This window comes from Chenopodium album, chromosome 3 (assembly GCF_948465745.1).
Source record: "Chenopodium album chromosome 3, dcCheAlbu1.1, whole genome shotgun sequence".
Taxonomy (NCBI): domain Eukaryota; kingdom Viridiplantae; phylum Streptophyta; class Magnoliopsida; order Caryophyllales; family Amaranthaceae; genus Chenopodium; species Chenopodium album.
In genome coordinates, this window is record NC_137836.1 from 74,585,769 (window position 1) to 74,607,580 (window position 21,812).

The 21,812-nt window shown below is 33.7% G+C and overlaps 3 protein-coding genes across 4 annotated transcripts; all 3 read right to left on the minus strand.

Moving 5' to 3' along the window:
• Positions 1 to 89: 89 nt before the first annotated feature.
• LOC145616842 (uncharacterized) lies at positions 90 to 6,833 on the minus strand. The gene is made up of 10 exons (XM_081671566.1): positions 6,441 to 6,833; positions 4,869 to 5,210; positions 4,628 to 4,700; positions 4,409 to 4,521; positions 4,159 to 4,243; positions 3,935 to 4,007; positions 3,105 to 3,160; positions 2,261 to 2,326; positions 1,711 to 1,776; positions 90 to 1,592 (listed from the first exon to the last, which is right to left on the minus strand). Exons 1-10 carry the CDS (start codon positions 6,620 to 6,622, stop codon positions 1,509 to 1,511), a joined length of 1,140 nt encoding a protein of 379 aa, XP_081527692.1. The 5' UTR covers positions 6,623 to 6,833; the 3' UTR covers positions 90 to 1,508.
• A 1,096-nt stretch (positions 6,834 to 7,929) lies between these two features.
• Positions 7,930 to 11,236, minus strand: LOC145624200 (protein RDM1-like). 2 transcript variants are annotated; one of them, XM_081677193.1, is made up of 3 exons: positions 11,085 to 11,236; positions 9,610 to 9,806; positions 7,930 to 8,450 (listed from the first exon to the last, which is right to left on the minus strand). In XM_081677193.1, the coding sequence occupies exons 2-3, from the start codon at positions 9,761 to 9,763 to the stop codon at positions 8,083 to 8,085; spliced, it is 522 nt and encodes a 173-aa protein (XP_081533319.1). In that variant the 5' UTR covers positions 9,764 to 9,806; positions 11,085 to 11,236; the 3' UTR covers positions 7,930 to 8,082. The 2 variants fall into 2 exon arrangements, with proteins under 2 accessions (XP_081533319.1, XP_081533318.1); XM_081677192.1 differs by lacking the exon at positions 11,085 to 11,236 and having other exon boundaries at positions 9,610 to 10,384.
• On the minus strand, positions 10,942 to 13,776 carry LOC145624199 (pentatricopeptide repeat-containing protein At3g22670, mitochondrial-like). The gene is made up of 2 exons (XM_081677191.1): positions 13,682 to 13,776; positions 10,942 to 13,091 (listed from the first exon to the last, which is right to left on the minus strand). The coding sequence occupies exon 2, from the start codon at positions 12,960 to 12,962 to the stop codon at positions 11,271 to 11,273; it is 1,692 nt and encodes a 563-aa protein (XP_081533317.1). The 5' UTR covers positions 12,963 to 13,091; positions 13,682 to 13,776; the 3' UTR covers positions 10,942 to 11,270.
• Between the last annotated feature and the right edge of the window lie 8,036 nt (positions 13,777 to 21,812).

Sequence of the window (21,812 nt, forward strand, 5' to 3'; positions counted from 1 at the left end):
GCGGGTGTGTGTGTATGTGTATTTTTAAATCTCGAGGAAGGAGAAATTGTTTTCATGTCATTAATCAACTCAATTTCATTTCATAACCATTTGTTATTAATTAAAAAGGCATGAATTGCCTACTCTTAACATTAAAATGTGAAGTATTGAAAGTTTACAGATCTCATGATCTCTGAGATTTATAATCTCAGACTTCTATGATGGGAAATTCTACATGGTGGCCTCAAGATTTCCATTTTTCTACGTGGAAGACGAAGTTTTTTCCAACTCTCTTAAGTGGCCCCAAGGTTTTGAAGAATTATGCATAGTGCCCATTTTTTGATTTTTGGCTAACCTTTACAATTAAAATGGTTAGCCTTTTTTTTTTTTTTTTTTTTTTATTAAAAAGTAATTAAATTATAATTTAAAATAATAAAAAAAAGGAAATTTAAAAAAAAAATCCCAAACCCACGACCACCCTCCCACCACCACGCCCACCATCTATCCACAACCCCAACCTCCACCCACCTAGCCACTAGCCAAACCCCACTGCCACCTCGACCACTCTCCATTCCCCAACCACCGTAACCCGACCCTAAACAGGCCAAACTTGTAACTCAAAGTCCCAACCTTCACCCTTCGAAAACCCCAAAAATTGGCCGGAAAAGTTCGGCCGCCCCTCTCCCACACCTCGAATAGGTCAACGCTAGGGTTTCGTGTGTGTGAGGAGGGTCAGCCAGACTTATTCGGCTTCTTTTAGGGGTTTTCGATTGGTGGGGATTGGGGTTAGGGTTACGGGATTGGTTAGGGAAGGGGAAGGGAGGGAAGTCGGGGTGGTGCAGATGCCGAGGGAGGGGGTTCAGGGCGCGCCGGCGCCGTCGGGGAAGGGGTTAGACGCGCCGGCGTTGGGGGCAGTGGGTACGACAACCGTGGGGGGAGGGGGTTCAGCGCGTCGTCGGCTACTGTGGGTGGCTGGCTGGTGGTTTTCTTTTTTTATTTTTTCTTTTAAATTTTTTTTTTATTTTTTATTTTTTTTTACTCATGGCTAACCAAAAGCTAAAAAAGTTAGCTAAAAAATCAAAAAATGGGCACTATACATACTTCTTCAAAACCTTGGGGCCACTTAAGAGAGTTGGAAAAAACTTCGTCTTCCACGTAGAAAAACTAAAACCTTGAGGCCACCATGTAGAATTTCCCTTCTATCTAGCCACCCATGCATGGATTTACAGTGAAGGATTTTTGCTATATCACTTGAATATAATTGCATTCGAATTTTCTTTGTTACTTATATATATACCACCATTTACAGCAGTCAATATATATATGAGGGATAGAATAAAATAATTAAGAGATTAATTTTAAACAAATGATTTGAATTACCATCAACAAGTATCTGCTCTCCAATCCACCCTACTTGTATGTAAGATGCATCATTCTGCTATTCTGTAGTCCAAAACTGCCAGGGAAGATTGTATGGGCTCAGCGTTTTCATGCCCACAAAAAGCAGTTGATCTTCAATTCTATAAGGCCTATGAAGAAGAGTATCTCTGTCGCAAATAGAAAAACAATGCCGTTGAAGCAGCAAAAGCGTATGGAAATATAGTCCAGATACCCTGCATTATTCAAAAGAAAAACAGTAAAGAAAATATAAGTATAAAGTATAGAGGAAGAGGAACAAGATTAAAGATTGATTTGTCTCAGAAAAACTAGAGGTTTTTGGGCATGACTTACCACCACAGAAGCAACAGTAGCTAAGGCAAAAAGAGGACGTTCTCTTAATAAGAACCCGATAGCCAGCTGCAGCACAGAAATTGATCAGAATATTAGCTTCTCAGTTCAGTTAGAATGCCATTTTATTCACTAATGCCTATTATGCAGGAAAATTAATTATGCTAAGAAAAATTTCACTTCTAATTTCTAAGTATGTGATTTACTTTGGAAATTTCCATTACCACTTTACCATTTAAAATTGCCTCTAAAATGGTAGTGGAATTTTTTAAGGAAAAAAGGATACTAGGGGGGTATTGGGTACAGAGCTGCATTACCATTATCACCATATATCACCCCCTACCAAATAGGTTGTAAATGTTCTCGCTTTTCGCAAGAAAAAAATAAATTCACTAGGTGTGAACTGTTTCTAAAACTCAATCAGCAAGGGATAGTCCTTGCATAATGGATAAATAACATCCATGGAAAGTGTTTATATGTTTCATGCACAGAATTCATGGTTTAGTAGGCAGCAAATAACAAGTGAAGAGGAGCATTCAACAGCTGTGCTAACCTGAACAGGTAGGGTGATCAAACCACCACAGCAAACACCAACAAAGAAACACTCAGGAGAAATACCCTGCATTACATGAAAACCATAAACAGAAGTGTGGTTAAGCCCAGCAAGTTGCTGGCAGTATTAGGTTAATATTGTGGGATGAGCAAATGACAAAGCATAACATTATGTTTGGATAACAATAGTGAGGGGAAAGGGAGGTGAGTGGAGGGGAGAGAGAAGGAGACCTTCCATTTTCCTTACAAATCTCTCCAACAATGGAGGGATTTGTTTTATTAAAAGTGGAAGGAAAATGGATCCCTCCAATTCCCTCCTCTTCCCTCCTCTTCCCTCCTTACATTAGATATCCAAACAAGGGAGGATGCATCCCTCCATTTCTCTTCTCTTCCTTTCCCTCCATTTCTCTCTATCCAAATTCCAAACATAGCGTAAATCCATAAACTACAAGTAGTGGCCAAAAGGCTCCCAAAGGGAGATAAAGTACAGGTAACTAATAGAAACTAAAAACTGCAATAAAGCCTTGGGTTACAGTAACATAGTTCTGTTCTTTTATTTTGTGTGTCTGGGTTGGGATTGGGGTTGGGGATGGCGGCATGTCACTGTTTGGTGAAACAGTGTTGAATTCAACATAATTCAATCAATGGCCAAAAGCAAGAAAAGGACTACTTGATATAATCTAATCAATTGCACATCTAAGAAAGAAAATTCATCTTTGTGGAAGATTGCAAGCAGTAGTAAAGTATTAAAATCAAAACTTCAAGAGGATGTGACAGTTAGCAGCTACTTTTTGGTCACCAGAAAACAAATACAAAGGGTTTCTGAAGGAGTTATGAACTCTAACCATGGCTCCTGCAAGGAATGCTGTTGGATTTCTGACTCCAAGAGAAAATCGTTCAACTGTTTATTAGGGAAAATGTGATACATAAACAGTCAGTAAATCATTCCAAATGCTAGACAAGCTGCATATATAACATTAACGGAAAGCGAATAATTATAATACATAAATGAGAAAGATTGCATTCCGGAAATTCAAATAAATTCTTAAACAACAAAAAAGCTTTTGCGAGGGTCATTTGAACAACTATCAACGAAAAGCAGCATGCATCGAAGTAGATGTATACCCATTCATATAAACATACTATAGCTACAAGGACTCATCAAATCTTAAAGGTAGGTTAGAAGACACAACCTTGCCTGCAAAATTGTAAAGAGGCTCTTTTACCCAAGTGACTAGCATTCATAGAGCATTAAAGGAATTCTTGCACCCAAATATTTTATATAGCTAAAGCAAGCTGTATAATGATCTAACAATAATCAACAATATAAATTCAAAACCGTAGAATATAGGATTAGCTAGTCAATGCCTAAATAAAACTTGTAGAAAGACTATCTCTCTGCGTTATCCGACTTATCCCACGTTACAAAGATCATATAACAGGGAAGTCAAAGGTCTCAAGGAAATAAGAGGAGCAAGAACATTTTTTTTAAGACAGAAAACTCAAACTACCCTCATCTATGCCAGTACATCAAGCAAGATCAAATTTGTGACTATATCCCCTTATTGACATTTATACATGATAATGGCCTACTCTAAAACAGAGGACATGATAATACAAATTACAAACCACAAAATAAGTAGGAGAAAATGGCTAGCAAGTTCAGAATATATACCAAAACCACTAAGATTTCCATATCTTTGAACAGCTTGTGTAATGCTCATTGCCTTCTCTTTGCTAACCCCTAACTGCATTTAATGAAAGAATATTCAAATACTGGAAAACAAATGCAAGGAAAAAGATTAAGAGACCTAGGAAAGTTTAGGCTTTAGGGCTCAATCCAGATGCATAGATTGGAATAAAAGTCATCTACATTTGAAATATGGATGAAGAGCAAACCTTTGAACACAAATCATCAGAAGCTCCAGATTGCTTGAATAACTTCCCAATGTAAAATGGTATCATATCACTGATGCAAACTCCCCTAATGAAAAGAAGGTTTCGTGAGTTTAACTAAGAGCAGAAAAAGCATGGAAGGAAAAAAAATATTCCTGGGAAATTTGTTAATACATAAACAGCATTAAATAATAATATAAATATCCCATTATCCCCTCAAAAAAAATATATAAATACATAAATAGCCACTAACCAGTATACCCATAAAACTGTAGAGATTATATATGGAGAATTACTGGAGAATGATGCAGCAAAGGATTGCCATGTACCATCCAAACATAATTTCCGCGCCAATGTTATGCCAACCTATATATCACACATTCAGTCAACAAATGAAAACATGAAAATAGCTATGAGACACAAAACAAACATTGGAGTTTGTGAAACAGAAGTACCAGCAGAAAGGACAGACCCATATATTTAAAGCCTCTTCGCTGATGAAAAGTCCACATCCAGCAGCCATGAGCAACAAGAAGTAGATCCACCTGTTATTGTACTTCTATAAATTTTAGTTTTTACATATCATCTACATAGAAGAAAGCAACATGTGCAAATTGAAAAATATATTGCACCACTTTTTCTCTTTTGAACAAACAAGTCAAAGGCTTCACTTAACAGTTAATGTAAGGTTCAATGATTGATATGACACATACCCTGGAGCATACTGTGGAAGTAAAACTCTGTAACCAAATGCTTTAAAAGAGAATCCAACAGATGATGCGGCCAAGCTTGAAGACGTTGAAATATCAGACAGACGTTGGATTTCAATTCCAAGGGAAGTTCCCAAATTTTGCTGCTTGAAACCAATAGACAAGAAGGTGACAGTTGCAACCACTCCAAGGCCAATTGCCAATTTTGCCAAAAATGAACTGCCTTTCCCACTATCTTGCTGGCCTTTGAACACCTCCTCATTCAACTTTACACCTTCATTCAAGGAATTGCCAGTGGTTGCAGCATCATTAACCCCTGTATCTTCTGGCTGAAAACTTCTGACACTGTTGGTGTCGAGCAAGACAACATAATGTATGAATATGATATTTTGAGAAAATGATAAGACAAAACACTAAACACATTCCATATATCATGCAAAAGATGAGGAAACCGAATAAAAAAGTCTCTACAAAGCACACCTCCCCCCCCCCCCCCCCCCCCCCTCTTCTCCTTTCATAAAAAAAAAGAGCTGGCCTAAGAAATGCTCAGTCCAGCGGAAGCCCTCCTTACCATCCTCTCAAAATAATGCCAACTTGGTCAATGCTTCTCCACCACAAATAAGTACTCATAAGTTCATAAGTCATTATCCGTCCACAAATCACTTAGAGAACCTCACACCAGGGCAAAATTTAACCAACAATACAGATAAGTTTCAATGTCACGTTACATTTATTCATCTTTAAAAAAAAAAAGGTTACATTTATTCAATTTGCAAAATGTATTAAGACAACTAGAGTATTTAATAAGTACATCACTTAGAGAACCTCACACCAGGGCAAAATTTAACCAACAATACAGATAAGTTTCAATGTCAAGTTACATTTATTCATCTTTAAAAAAAAAAAAAAAGAGGTTACATTTATTCAATCTGCAAAATGTATTAAGACAACTAAAGTATTTAATAAGTACCATATAAAACCTTCAAAAGAATTCTTCAGCAAATGCCCCAAACTCCCAAAGTGAGCCATTCTATTCAATGCCAATTGGTTAAGGATAGAATAGAGGTGTTCGGTTCAAAACAATAAGCAAGTGAGCTTTGGCTCGATACATGATCATGTATGGAGCCTTGTGCCTTGGGTACATATCCACATCATTTTGCAAAATTAACCTTACATTCATAGTAACCAATATGTGAAGATGCATTAGCAACAAAAGAACGTTTATGTAGATACCAATTAACATATCTAATTGAAGGCTCAGGGGTAGTACCCATTACCTTAGACTCGGAATCAAATCCCGTCTATATTAAATTATTAATGCCCTTTGTGGCACACTATACACCATAAAATAAAAGACCATTGATACCAAGCTATTAACAACACTCACCAATATCAACTGCCAATCAATAACATTAATTTCACAAATCTAAGGCTAGCAATTTTTCTCAAAATTATCCATTCCTACAATTTGAGCTCAATAAACTATCAAAAACAATATCCATGATATATGACAATTACCCAACAATGATTATAACACAAAAGGCAACAAATAGAGAAAAGAAGGAAGAAATATACCGAAAACATGAAAATTTGGAAAAATGGGTAGCAGAAAGAAGCACCCTTTTGCGAGGAAAAGCACCATGAACTCCAGTAAAGCAGCTTGAAAGCTTTATAATACGTGGTTTACAAACATGGGAAATAGCTAAAGGAGGGCTAAGAGAAGGGTGGTGAGAGAAAACCGTCGCCATTGACGACATTCTTTCTCCTAAATGAGCTTCTCAGTTGTCAGTGAGAAGAATTCAGCAACACTCAAAAATTATTCAATTCAATAATGGGTTGTAAAAGACAATAATTGAATTACCATGTTAAAAGACAAGTATTTCTTTGGGAAATTTGTAACTTACTTTGGTGGGGGAGTGAGTATGAAGTCTTGGGGAATCAGCAGAAGTATATGCCTAGGAACTTAGGAAGTGTGTTTGTGTGAATTACTAGTATACCAAAGGAAAGGATTGTGTTGGGCCATGTGTGTGATACGAGTAATTTATTACGGAGTACTTGATTAGGTAATGGAGTCATGCTCGGTTTTAAAAATACGTACTCCGTAGTAGAAGTGTTTAGAGAATTGTAACTCAATATAGGTAAATAGACTTGTTACGGTTATTCAAAAAAAAAAAAATAGACTTGTTACGGCATGCGATATCATTTTGCATCATTACTTTCAATTTAATGTGTCATTTGAGGTTAAGTAAGTTGTTTATGATTTCAATGGCGGATATAGATATCGAATATTCTAAAAGCAAAGCAATTACGAAACAGTTTTTGAAATCACTTGGTCTTTAAATTTCTTAATTATTTCTGTATATGGAGTATAATATAAGTTAGATTATTAGTAAAATTTATCATTTGTGATATATTATTCATATTAATTTTGAAAATACTTGCTAAGTATTACTTTTAGGAGATTACTGCACCAATAAACCCATTAAATTTCAATATAGCTTCTACATGTCCATTAATTTATGTTTCATACCTTGTTTTACGATGGTATGTTGTGTTTGTCCTTGCTCAATTGCTCTTATCTTTCCACTATCATTCATATATTCAAGTAATAAAGTCGATTATACGGGTCAACTTTCACTTGTTTATGCTTTACAGATTTTAATTTTAGAATTCAAGAAAAAATTATTAAAATATAAAGGAAATCAGAAATCTACTCTTGCCTACAGATGCATGAATTAGCCTGTCTATACAGCATTCAACATGCCAAAGCCAAACTTTTGTACATTTATTCAAGGGGCGCTTCACTCAACATGCTGCACCCCTACACCCGAAAATACGGGTCTCGATGGGGTTTATTTTATATGTTTTTATGCCCTTCCTTTGAGGTCACTACGACGTGGCAAACTCGTTCAATGTTTCATCAACTATAGTAATATACTCGTATTACTTTCATCCAGATTTACTTAATACACTGAGTATTCGTGTTAAAGGAAGATTATTCAAATAAGATCGGTAACTAGGCATGCACTGAAAGAAGGGGAAGTAACGAGACCATGCAGGCTACTTCAGAGCCAAAACTAAATTTTGCAAGTCCTGCAGCAGCATACACTTCTTCATCAAAGTCAGTACAGAGAATTCACATTCATGCACCGAACAAATATACTTAATACACCTAGTGCGAGTGCAGCATTACCAACAAGTTAGAAGCAGCCATATTTCATATTTTTGGGAAGATAGCATCTACATAAGCATGGTGCATTGGATCACCCAGCCAGAGTTTTGACAGTTGATGGTATGAAGCTGTGCGGCGATGAACTTCCTCCACAAACCAGATGGTTGCTTCTGCTTTAAGAGGATGAATAACGGTGTCCAATGGCTGGTACTCATCACCGGTTTCAAATCTTGCTTGATCCCACTGTTTTAGGAGAGTGTTTGTGAGGTAGTGCAGTGGCTGCCCATATAGCTCCTTGATTGATTTGGCTAATCCCATCCATGAATTACACAGTATGACTGATCCGCGTTGGCATGGAATGGGGACCTTTTTCATGTACTCCTGGTATATTTTTGCCCTTCTCACCATGACCCCTGCACAATGTGGACATCAGCAGCTGCAATCATAAATATACAACAGATCATACCAGACAGTAATATTAAATGTTAAATGTGTGTAGAGAAACATCTAAAAGACCGTGCCGGGAGAGATAAGAATTAAAGACTTCAGGCATTTTCAATAAATAAGTTTAATAATCTCTCAAAAACTCAGAATATACATCTAGTAATAATTATTTCACTCTTGAATAATAATCACCTCTCTTTCTTACCAGTTCCCTCTCATTCGAAATCGGAAACTCTTCACCCCAAAAAAGACCTCCACTTTGCACCAAGTATGTTCTACCTCTGTGCATTGATATCAATATTTCAGCCCCTCTTCCTCTTAAAATGTTTCATTGGGCCAAAACATAGCCTAAATTCTATAAAAATCTCGAAATTAACTTCAGAACTTTGGGAAGTAAGAAATAATGTTCCTAATCTAATTTCTACCACTTTCCGTCTTAGTGCAATTGACAACAGTTTTGGGCTCCACCCTCCCAACCTCATCTACTTCATGACCTAACCATCCCATGCTAAAAAATATTCAATGGCTTCACAGTCATAAGATCAGAGTTCAAGTAAAAGCTTAATGAAATAAAGAGAAATAGTCAACTTTGACAAGAGCAGGTGAGACTATGTTGATGATGATAAAAAGAACACAATTGTTCAAGAAAAGAGTAGGTTATCAAAAACATATAGTACTAGAATTAGGCAAGATCTATTAGAAGCGTGGTAGTGACTGGCAGATTTCAGTGATCTTTATATGCTGATACTGTGATACATGCATCAGTAGGGACACTACTGATGGTGCTTTTGCTGATGGCATGCAGCATTTTGTGGAGGGCCAGTAGATACTAGATAGCCAATAATTTTAGAAAAATTGCAAGGGACTAAGGGAGGCAGAGCTGCTTCAATGAAAGCTAAGACAACAGTAATAGTTGGCATATAAAATTATGTATTGTTCTGAATTTATTTTTTCAGTGAATTAATATACCACTACTACTATATGTAAACTAAATCGTCACCCAGGGATCACTTGCCAAAACGACATAATACAAGAATCTATAAAGGCCATCAAGCAGAACTCAAACCTTAAGAGGAACCAAGAACTGTTCATCCACCAAAATATAAAAGCTCAAAAGAAAAAATGTACCTTCAGAATCTTTTTCATCGGCAGGTTGATAACTAAGAGCATCGATGTCGGGCTTTTGGTCAGAGGCACCATCATCTGCCTCCATATCTGCTGCTTCATCATCTGATGACACAAGATCTACCTGATCATTCCATGGAATTGGCCTTTTCGCCATTGATAGATATCCAAATTGGAACACGGGTATTGCTTAGTTCAATCTGGTTCCAACAATAGAGGCAGTCTTCAATCAGACACACTAGATATATGATAGAACTTTATAATAATGTTTGCAGAGATTATTTATCACTCATTGACAATGCTAGAATGCAATATAGGAGGTGATTTTTAGAGAGTTGATTGGGCTAAATTTTGCTCTTTCTCCACAGCCACCCATCAATTCATTCTTCTGGACGGAATTCAATCCAATTATGCCTGCACATGAATCCAAAATTGTTGCTGCACTTGAACTTTTCAAAAGAATTTTATCAATCCTATACTATCCCCAAACCACACTCTCTCAAACTGGCTCAATTTCTTCACACAAATTCAAATATTGTTGCCGCATCTGCACTTAAAATTTGCTCACTTTCAAGAATATGACATGAAGTACAATATTTCAAATGTCCAACAGCTCTCCCTAATCATCAGTATCATCATTCACAAACTTATTACATCAGTCTTATCACCCACTGAAAGATCAAAAACATATACCATCCCAAACTTGTACTACAACAAGAAGGCAACGTATAATATCAGCCATCTTACTGCCAACACAACTAAACCCCTCCCCCAAAAAAACCACTACCATTACACCAAAGCTCTTTCCCCCACCAAACAATTAAATGAATCAAGATTCCTAATATAACACATGTAGCTAGACTTGTCAGCTCAAATTGTCAATAATAAAATTTTTTATTCTCAAGTTGTTCATGGTTGACAGATTGGTGGTCAAATTTGACCACCAAATTAAAGTGAGGAATGGCAGTTGAACTAGTGCCAGAGCAACAGAGAAGATGGACACAATTGTTTTGGTGGAATAAGGCCTCTCGGTTTTTTATGGAGAGCAATATCCAATTTAATACACAAACCATTGAATATCTAAAATAGAATAGGGGAGAAATAGATCAGAAATCAGACAAAAGATATTAAGGGATGGCAAGGAAAAACCGAGAAAGAACTATCATTCATGTAACAGGCCAGTAGGCTAGACTTCCTTCTTTTTCTATTTTTGCTATAATACCATTGACATAATTTTTAAAAGTTAATAGCTGGCATTAGTACATTGTCTCTCTTATAAACCAATACTAGGCAAGGTTATTGATAATACAAGAACTCGATGAAACAAATGACAAATTGAAACAATGAGCCATGGTAGCACCAATGAAGAACTAAAAACAAACAGCTAGAGTAGTTCCATTGGAACTCATCAGACCAAAAAGAAACTCAAGAACATTACAGCAAATAAAAATTCTTGTCAGAGAGTAAAACAATTCTACCTTAGACTCTCTCTTCAGCAATGCATCTTTGGCATTTGAAGAGCTAAAACTAGCAATATGTTACATATAATCACGTCACAATACGCAAAAAATGGAGAAGGCAGAAACTTGGAATGAGTTCTGCTGCCAAATTCTTCTCTAGTCACAAAGCTCAATTGCAACCATTATCAGAAACCAAAAGTCCTACTATGTGGGTGATACTTCTGCCTTCAAAATTAAACTTTCAATCTGCTGCTTCGCTTTCACCATGCCTTTCTGCTCAAGTTTTTCCATCAACAACTGGTACGTGTTATCCTTAGGAACCATTCCCTTCAAGATCATTAGTTCAACAAAGGAACAGGCATGCTCCAGTTTACCACTCTTACATAACCGATCCACAAGAAGGCAATATGTTGAGAAATCAACACTAATATTTTTCAAAAACATGTAATCTAGCAAGTACTTAAGGACCTTCATTCTCTTCTGCACACAGCACATTTTCAGCAATGGTATAAAAGTCTGAAGATTAGGTCTACAAGACTTCTCCTCCATTTCTTTGAGTAACTCAAAAGCATATTCTTCTTTTGAATGAGCACAAGCAGAAGATATCATGGTATTGTATGTCAAGACATCAGGGGCAACATTTTGCTTCGACATATCATAGAAGAGATCACATGCATCCATAAACCTTCCAGAATTGCTCAGGATATAAATCAAGGCACTATAGAAGCTTGAGTCAGGGACGCAACCATTTTGCATCATTTTTTGATAAATTTCCAAGGATTCGTTTATCTCTTTAGCTTTCCCCAAAGCAAGCATATAAATAGTATACGTCACGACATTAGGGGGGCAACCTTTTTGCTGCATCTCATTAAAAATTTCATCAACTTTCCGAAAATTTTTCTCTTGGCAATATGACTCAACAAAACAAGTATATGACGCTACATCAGGGAGACAGCCATGCTTCTCCATATCCTCCATTATTTTTCTTGCTTCATCATATTTTTTAGCCTTGCACCAACCATGGATCAAGATATTAAAAGTGCGACAATTCAGAGCAATTTCATCCTTAAACTCCAAAAATACTTCCTGAGCACGCTCAACATTCTTTTCTTTCACCAAGGTATCCATTATTATGTGCAATGCTGTAGTGTCTTTGATCATGCCATAGTTCTCAAACTTCTTAAATATCTCAACAGCATCATCATATTTCCCAGCTTTAGAAAGCCTTCTCATAACCCTAATCATTGTGACAATTGAAACTAATCCTCCCAATTTGTGCATCTCGTCGACCAACTCCCACATTAATTCAAATTTCCTTGACATCCCCAATATATCAACCATCATATTGTAGCACTTCTCCGTGGGCATAAAACCTGTTTGATCTTTGGCCCATTTGAAAAACCCAAATGCAAGGATCCAATCATTACGAAACCTCTGCAAAATCTTTTCCACCAAGCTCTCAGATAAATCAATTTGCCCACACTCAGCAAGAGCATAGCCAACAGCATTGGGCGACTCAGACTGTCCCTTTATAACTTCGGCCAACCTATTGACATCACTATCCACAATTTCACCTGCCATGTGTTTGACATACTTGCTATGGTCAACATGTAGCTTTTGGGTGTCAGCCCATTCAGCAATTATGGGTAAAACAAAATCATCCGATTCCACAACAGAAGGGTCTTCATGTTCACAAAACTTAATCCAATTAGGTAGCTCAGGTGACTCAACAACATTAAGGGTATCAGCAGCATTAGGTGACTCCGGGAAAGTGCAAAAGGAAGCACAAACTGGACGCCTATAGCTGGTAATGTTTCGATAAACACCATACAAACGTACAGCTTCCCGAGGCCAAAAACACACAACACACTTGGCAATTTTGCGACACGAAAGCATTTTTAAAACGGGTTTTTTGTAATGAGCTGTGACAAACAAGAAAAGAAAGAAAGAAAGGAGAAAGAGAAACCCAGGACCGGGATGCTTCACTGTGCAGCAATGACCCAGAAAACTTTGCGGCCGAAATTCCTAAATAATAGGTCATAATTAGCGAATCCATTTAATTTCCAAGTACTATATTTCAAACCCTAAATCATCAATCTAATAAAACTTCTCATAGCTTTTTTAAGCTTACTTCAAAATGTATCATTTCTCACCCAAAATTAACACAACAAAAACCATGCAAATCATAATACAACTTTAAAAATATATATATATAAAAATAAATAAATAAATAAATAAATAAATAAAAAAAACATATAAATACATATTTATATTCTCAAGTCAAATGTAATTTCCAGGGTAGGAGGTAAAAGAGGTCCAATTTCATAGTTCAATCCTAACAATAAAGGGTTCTGAATACATTAGCAACAAAATTTGATTCAATTGCTAAATCAAGCTCGTAAAATCACATAATTTTAGGGAGAAAAGGCATGTTTGATACAATTATCAAATTAGGCTCATAATATTCTTCTCTCGCTTGTAATTAGAATCAATAGTTCGAGTATTTGAACCCTAATTTACTATACTGAAAAGTGAATTAAACAAAAATAGATAAACGATTAGCCCTAGGTTGTGAAATTGATATGATAATTACCAAAAAAAAAACAACAAATTACCTCAGAAGTTGGTTCAATGGAGGATTGAAATATCAGAAGGCGCCTCAATGCAAACGGTGGAGTGAGCTTCAATGTGAGAGTGAGAGTGAGAGTGAGAGGGAAGGACAAATTGGGCTACGGGTTTTTTTTTTTTCCCTTACAATAGCCATTTTAAAAAGGGAAATTCTCTTTAGTAACCACAAACTTTTATCTTTTTTCAGTGGTAAAGTCTAAAACTTTTAATTATCAATGGTAATCACGAATTAATATTATTAAGCAAATGGTAACTTAAGTTAAATATTTATTAATTCTTTAACCATAGTTTAGCTACAAGATTGCAAAAAGACACAACCATCCCCAAAAACAACCACATCTCCCTTCTCCTGATTTTCTTCCTTTCTCTTTCCTCCTTCCAACATCAATCAACAGAAGACCGACCATAATCAACAGAAGTAAACGCAACATCGGAGGAACCCTCACACCTAAGGCTAACCAAAGGAAACCGCCGCTGAACACGACGATGATTTCGACCGGAAAAGTTGATCAACAAGGAGAATATTAGGACGAAATCATCTTCAACCTCCCTGTTCATTTTTCTGCAAAACCCAAATTTTTGTTTGATTTATTAATTTATGCAGATCTTAATCTTAAAGCTCGAAAAGATAACATTGGATGATTCGAAAGTTTAGCAACTGAAGTAATTTGTTGATCTTTGCAAATCTTATCCTTCCATTCTCGAGCAGGCGACGACATTGATCCAAACAGGATCGAAATTGCCGAATTGGGGTAGCTTGATTGTTTGCGAATTGGTGAAAAGTGATGGCCGAAATTGAATAATGTTAAATAATTGTATAATTAATTTAAATTCAATAATTACGTTAATGGAGGTTTTCTCATTACTCGTTATTAGTGTGGCCGAAATTGCGAATTGGGTTCCCGTTCTATTGCTTTATTGTTTGCGTATTGTTCGTTAGTGGAGGTGGTTCAGGTGGTCTCTACGGCGGTGGTTCAGGTGGGCGGCTGTGGTGGTAGTTGGTGCACAGGGGCAGTGTAGAGGAGAAGAAATAAGGGGGAGAGAAAGAGGGGAAATAGGGGAAGGGGGTTTCTTCGGTGTGCAACAGCACAAGGCTGCGGTGGTCGGAGGTGGATGTCTCCGGCGGGGGAAGGGGCTGAGACGCCATCTCCGGGACGGGGAAGGGGCTGGTGGTTGGCTGGTGGCAGTGTGGTTGGGGAGTGGTTTGGATTTTTTTGTTGTTTTTAAATAATTTGAAGGGTACTAATGTAAATTTATTGTTACTTAACCAAGATTAACCTTGGTTAATCATTTAAAAATATTTTTTTATTATTAATTTTACCATTTGCTTAGTAATATAAATTTGTGATTACCATTGATAATAAAAAATTTCACACTTTACCACTGAGAAAAAATAAAAGTTCATGATTACCAGAGAGAATTTCCCTTTTAAAAAAAAATACTCGTAAATAAGGGTTCGATTGGATAATCATAATGGTTTAGTAAGTAGACTAAAATAAACCCGGTCTACATTAATTATTGTGGACCGAGTATCACGTGACAATCACGGATTTTTTTTCTTTTGGAAGTTTCCTTATAATTTCCTCTCTCCTTATGAGAGATTATGTTCTCTCTCTCTTTTTTTTTTTCTCTCTCCTCCTTTGAGGTTCTCTTTATTACGTTAATATTAGAGCTGGAAGTTCACCAATATTAACAATGGTGGTGAGAACTAGAGATGGAATTTCATCAAAATGGAGTAAGCGAACAGGTATACGATCATATCAAACTAAATGAAAAGTGAATATCAAACTAAATGTGATTATAATAAATAAAAAGTGATTATATAAACTAAATGTGAAAATAAAAAATAAAAAGTGATTATATCAAACTAAATGTGATTATAATAAATAAAAAGTGATTATATCATATCAAACTGATTACGTTGAATAAAAATCGATACGAAGCTGATTATGTTAAATAAAAATTGATTATAACAAATAAAAACTAATTATAACAAATCTCTGCATAAGCTTGTATTATAAGTTGATTATTTTCCTTCTCAACCTGATCTACAAGTACTCCATTCTTCTTGTTGAATTCCAAATTCAATTGGCTAATTATTCAAATTCTCTATATTACATTAATAACAATAATCAACAAATCTTGTATAATTTGAACGAATTATAACAAGTACATGGATGTTTACCTTCGTAATTGCTTTCAATTGCATAGAATTCGTTCAAATCAAAATTATCTAGTGATTGTAATTGTAGTTAGTCTTCTATATATATATATATATATATATATATATATATATATATAAATATATATATATATATATATATATATATATATATATATATATATACTGATTTAGATCAATTTAATCTTGTTTTGACATGTGTTTTGTGAAAAAAATATTGAGAGAAGAGAGAAAAATCCCCAAATTACTTGAGATGAGAGAGAAATTATCCCTAAAATTGATTAAGAGCATTTTTACAAGAAGAAGGAAGAATGGCGACAATGCGTGATTTTTCGGTAAAAATATATTTCCTTTTTTGGCTTTGGTAAGTATCACTGGTGGAGTGATGGGCTTCGGTCCACATAAAGTTAATGTGGACCGGGTCCATACAAGACATATTAATGGTTTAGATATCCGATTTGCTTTTTTTTTTTTTATCGGGTATGAATGTATAGTTATTGGATATCATTTTTAAATTAATAGTTACACAATTCGAACCAATAATAAATTTTTTTTCTTTTTTCCTACTTAGGGTATGTTCTCATACGTTGAAATTCAATTCAATTCAGCTCAGTTCAGTTCAGCTCCTAATTTCCTTCTCTTATAAAATATTCATTTCAGTTCAGCTGAGTTCAGTCAATGAGAACAGGCCCTTAGTATTTGTTCGCTGAACTAAAATGAATATTTTATGAGAGCTAATATTCTTAAATATTAGTTATTTAAAATACTTAACCCAAAAATGTATTGTGTTTTTAAGCTAATGTTCTTTTTTTCCAACTTTTGTCTTTTAAGAAACTAGCATAGTTCTCGTGCGATGCACGGTTTACAAATCAACATATTAATTTATAATTTAACTTAATGATTAATAACGGAATCACTAAAATTAACAAATTAAACATTCATCGTTGTATATACACACAAATAAAGACTCGCAATAATGATCAATGGATAAATTAGGAAATGACAATGTAAATACTGTATATACAAACAAACATTTATCATTGTAGTAATACTTTACGATCCCTTAAAAAATAAAATAAATTTTTAAGTTATTCTCATTTCTAATTTATTTTTAATTTTTCTAAATTGTGGGTTTCAATCCAATGAAAAAGGCAAACTAATAATAAACATCATGATAAAATATTTTTTTCCTATGGATAAAGACTTTATGTAGGTTTTACTTACAACAAAAAATTTAAGTTTGAAACTAATTCTTTTTTTTTTTTATTAGTTGCAACTAATAAGAAATTTTTTATATCCCATAAATAATGCACCCTTGTTACAACTTGCAAGCAAAAGAAACATGGGTAATATTAAAAACCAAATATGTTGAACATTAGTATGATTCATATAAATTTTAGAATATCTTCACTCAAATACCTAGCCAACCCTAGTACATACTACTCATCATGTTTTTTTCAATTAAATTTATATTTTTAAACCCCGCATAATACCCGTTTTGCATTACCTTGAAAATGACAATGAACATACACACAAATATAGACTCACATAATGACCAAGGGATTAAGAAATGACAATGCAAATAATATTTTACATTCTCGTCAATTATAAAATAAAATTTTACGTTATTCTTATTTCTAATTTACTTTTAATTTTTCCTAATTGTAGGTTTTAGTCTAGTAAAAGAGTCAAATAAATTAATTATAAACACCATAATAAAACATTTTTTCCTATTATAAAGGTTTTATATAGGTTTTACTGTACACAAAAATTTAAGTTTGACTTTTAAAAACTAATACTAACTCCCTTTTTTATTAGTTGCAACTAAAAAATATTTTTATATCCCATATATTATACCTCTTTGTTGCAAGTTGATGACAAATATTATTATTCCAAATTAAAATTAATTATATATACTATGAAAAAAGATACTCCGTATTATGTTATAATAAAATTATATATATATAGGTTATATTTGAATCTATCATTTCAAAAAATTGTTAGTAATATATTAGCAAAATTCATTAAATATAAGTTGCCATAAATGAACTTATTTCCAAATAGTTTAGATTCTATCAAATTTTATTAACAAAAATTCTGTATCAAAATGGTTTATATAATAAATTTTAACCAAAATTATTGTTATGAGGTTTCTTTAAACTTTTTTTTTTTTTTTAATTTTTACCATTATAAGACAGCAAATCATAGAGTAACATGTGTCAGCCTCACATTGATGTACTTGTCTTTTAGTATAATATATTGATTGATTACTTATAACAATTCAAAGCTAAGTAAGCTTCTTTTAAAAAAGAAAAAAATACTCAATAATGATTGAAAAATATATTTTAAATAGTATGAGTATTTTTATTTTATTTATTAAAAAAAAGAAAATCATTAATCTTGACATAAATATAATTAATCTATATTTGAATCAGGTTTCAAAAAAAATAAAAATTAAAAAATTAAAAAAATAATCTATATTTGACATTATGAATTTGGTTTGAATTTACAAACTTTAGTTTCAAAAGGCAAGTGTTCAGGTATTGTAGACAAATTAAGGGAAAATCGACTTAATTATTTAAGTTTCTCCTATCCTACTTAGTGCAACTGAAACTATTAGCAATAACAGATAGTGGAGGTAATGCATATTTATCGTGAGGGAAATAGAATAGTTGATTGGCTCGCCAATTAAGAATATCACAAAACAACAAAGTTGATGAGTTGGTTAGTTCCCAGCCTTAGCCTTAATTAGGTCATTTTTAACATAAGGATAGACCAGAGTTGGTGTAGCATTCCCTTAGTTTGTTCCCCTTCGTTTTATTTAATATTTTTATATAGCAAAGTGAAAGAAAAGGAAATAGATAAAAGGTAAGTTTCTTAATTTCATTTAGCTTTCATTTCACGAGTCCTGGTCCCATTATCAATATGTAGGTTTGCATGCCAAAATTAACATAAATGTAGTGCCTACTACACCCCTAAATAAAGGATAATAAAATTGGACACAAGCAAGAGATAAGTAGATAACTTCATATATAAGAAACAACTAACAAACAAAAACAAATTGCCTTTAAAACAACTTTGAGATCCTATGCATAATCCACCAGAATACAAGTAGAACTAATATAGTGGATTTTCTGTGTCATCTTCCATATATATGTAAAACCATTATATCATATTTTTAGCTTTTAATTTCCCCATATATACTAATTAAGTTGGCCATGTAATTCACAAGGATGTATCCTTTATTTGATCGATTTATTAATTATTTTAGTTTAATTAAGATTGATATATTTTAAGCACATGTTAAGTAATTATGTTTCATTTTGGTTTTTTAAGCCATGATAGATTGTCAAGATATTATGGCATAATATTAGTAAGTATGTTGTGCTGGTAATTTTTTTTTAAACTCCGTATGTTTTAACAAGTGTTTACAGTAATTATAGCTTTTATTAGAGATAATTTATTTATATTAATTCTTTACCTTTGTAGACATATTTGCCCTATCCCTTATTAATGAGTTACACAAATAAAATAAAAAAAAAAAAATCAAACTTAATTACTCTGAATCTCTGATCACCAAAACATTGTAACGAAACCAATCTCATGTTTTAAATTTTGCGTAAACACAAATTTTGCAACTACCTCATCATGCTACTTTAATGAACATTTGACAAACTTTTTTTTGAAGAAACATTTGACAAACTTTAGTGATCCTTTAATTTTGTTCCTTAGACCTTATATGATACGGTTAAGCTTTAATATTGTATTTAGCTAATTGGCCAACGGTTAAGGCCTACTCTCTTCTCTTAGGGTTGTATTACTTATATATAAACCTTGTGAATACAACGATACAAACCACGGAAGAGATACGAATATAAGATAAGGAATATATTTAATCTAAGAGATATTTATTATACTTATTACAAGATACAAAGTACTAAAGAACAAAAATAAAGAGCTAAGGGAGAAAAAAAAAATCAAAAGTCAATAAATATCTATTTTTACATTAAATAACAATTAAGGAGTAATGCGATTCTTGAAGGACAACGTCCAAGTCATTACTCCGTATTATCTTAATTCCGTCTATTATACTTGATTAGGACATTTTTGTAAAGTAAAGTTCAAATATCATCATATTTAATTATTTTTATTTATCTATCACTACTTGGTTTCACTATTTAAGATTTATTCAATCCACTACACGAGGTAATCGTATTAAACTTCTTATGTCACGTATTAATTTTTTCTAATGCGCAAACTTAAATGAATTATTACAGGTGTTTATATTTTGAAATTTCCCGAACTATATCTAAAATATTTCTCTTGTCGGAAAACCTTGGTAAAAAATTGACATGTGGTTCATGTCATTGAACACCTTCCGTAAACCCTTTTGATATCAAAGACAATAAGTCCATCATGTCTAATGAAATGTACGTCAAATCTACCAACACAACCCAATGTCATCTTTACTTGAAATAACTCACGAACCAGAAGTCTCGATCTACACGTGCATTACACCGCTTAGCTTACACACTTACACGCCTTAAACACCGCAATCTAGCTACTTCCTCAAGTCCAACACTTCAACCCCATCTACCCTAACTAAATCTAGTTCAACCATCAATCTTTCTCCCCAGCTGAAAACCAGATTCATTATATTCCAACTCTCTCGACAATTCATTAGATAGTTACAAGAGATATGAATGCGACATATCCTGTAATTATGGAAACACACTTCACACTTGGCATATGTTATTAGGTACAAATAGTATATACTTGAAAAATCATAAAGCAATAAAAAGAGATGTTTATAATGTTAAGTGTTAATAAAGTTAGTGGGGGCCTAATAAGCTGGCCATTAACACCACAAAATTGAACAAATGATGGGCACCAATCACCGTCATTATTTTTATAATTAATAACTCAAGTAATCACATGGCAACGTAACATGCCATTTTTCTTTGATTATTAATTAATTAATTACTTACTTTTACTTTTACTACTACTACGTCCTTATATATTAGTCCAATAGTCCTACCAAAATTGGTTGCTTGGGTTACGTGGTTGGGGTTAGGCCAGAAAAAAAAAGTGGGGTCATTAGTTACTTCTTCTTTTTTTTAGGATGCCAACTTAGTTCTCCGGAGCTCCGACTATATCCGGATTCAATCCTAGTAACACATTTGACTTATGATGGATGAGTCTTCTAAAGAGCTTATGATACAGTGAGGTTTGAACCCGGAACTTCCCTAAGGAACATCAAGTTGCTTACCACTTGAGTCAACTTTTGTATTATTTATCTATTTATCCGCATCAATTTTGTGTTGTTTATCTATTTATTATTACAAAAATCTTGCTAACGAGCATCTCAAACGTTATAATTAAGTAATGTATAAATTACAAAAATGTTAATTTTAAAAAGCATGTCAAAATTAGGTGTTGGTTTATATAATTAATACTATTTTATTTTACCTTAAATTTTCTACTACTTTCATTAACTTTTAATTGTAATAACTTTGAAATATTTTATATCTCACAAATAATATCATAAATTGTAACTAAAAGTTAACGAAAGTAGTACTTTTAGTTGTCAACTTGTCATATCTTAACACTAGGAAACATTTGCTAGCTTTTGCCTTATTTAAGGAATATAAACAAAGAGAGTTGTTTTACAGTTGAACTAATTACAACACACGGAATGAAAAAGTCACGCTCTTTGTTCATTCCGCAGCAGCATGCATCATTGATCACGTATTCGTGTATTATGTATTCATCATTTCGATCACTCGATTTGCGAGGAGTATTTAATGACTTCCACAGCTAATTAAGGTACGTACGACATAGCATAATTATGAGATGAATTATTATTCATGTACATATACACTGTAGCTACCTTATTAATTAGACTTGATCTAGTGTTTATTCTTTATTTCTGTACC

What these genes read in the sequence shown, in the direction of transcription:
- LOC145616842 (XM_081671566.1), bottom strand. Translation starts at nt 6,622, where the DNA reads ATGTCGTCAATGGCGACGGTTTTCTCTCACCACCCTTCTCTTAGCCCT. An exon ending in CTGATGATTTGTGTTCAAAG is followed by an intron (nt 4,008 to 4,158) that starts GTTTGCTCTTCA and finishes CATTAAATGCAG; the next exon opens with TTAGGGGTTAGCAAAGAGAA. An exon ending in CTACTGTTGCTTCTGTGGTG is followed by an intron (nt 1,593 to 1,710) that starts GTAAGTCATGCC and finishes TGAATAATGCAG; the next exon opens with GGTATCTGGACTATATTTCC.
- LOC145624200 (XM_081677193.1), bottom strand. Translation starts at nt 9,763, where the DNA reads ATGGCGAAAAGGCCAATTCCATGGAATGATCAGGTAGATCTTGTGTCA. An exon ending in CGATGAAAAAGATTCTGAAG is followed by an intron (nt 8,451 to 9,609) that starts GTACATTTTTTC and finishes CACATTGTGCAG; the next exon opens with GGGTCATGGTGAGAAGGGCA.
- LOC145624199 (XM_081677191.1), bottom strand. Translation starts at nt 12,962, where the DNA reads ATGCTTTCGTGTCGCAAAATTGCCAAGTGTGTTGTGTGTTTTTGGCCT.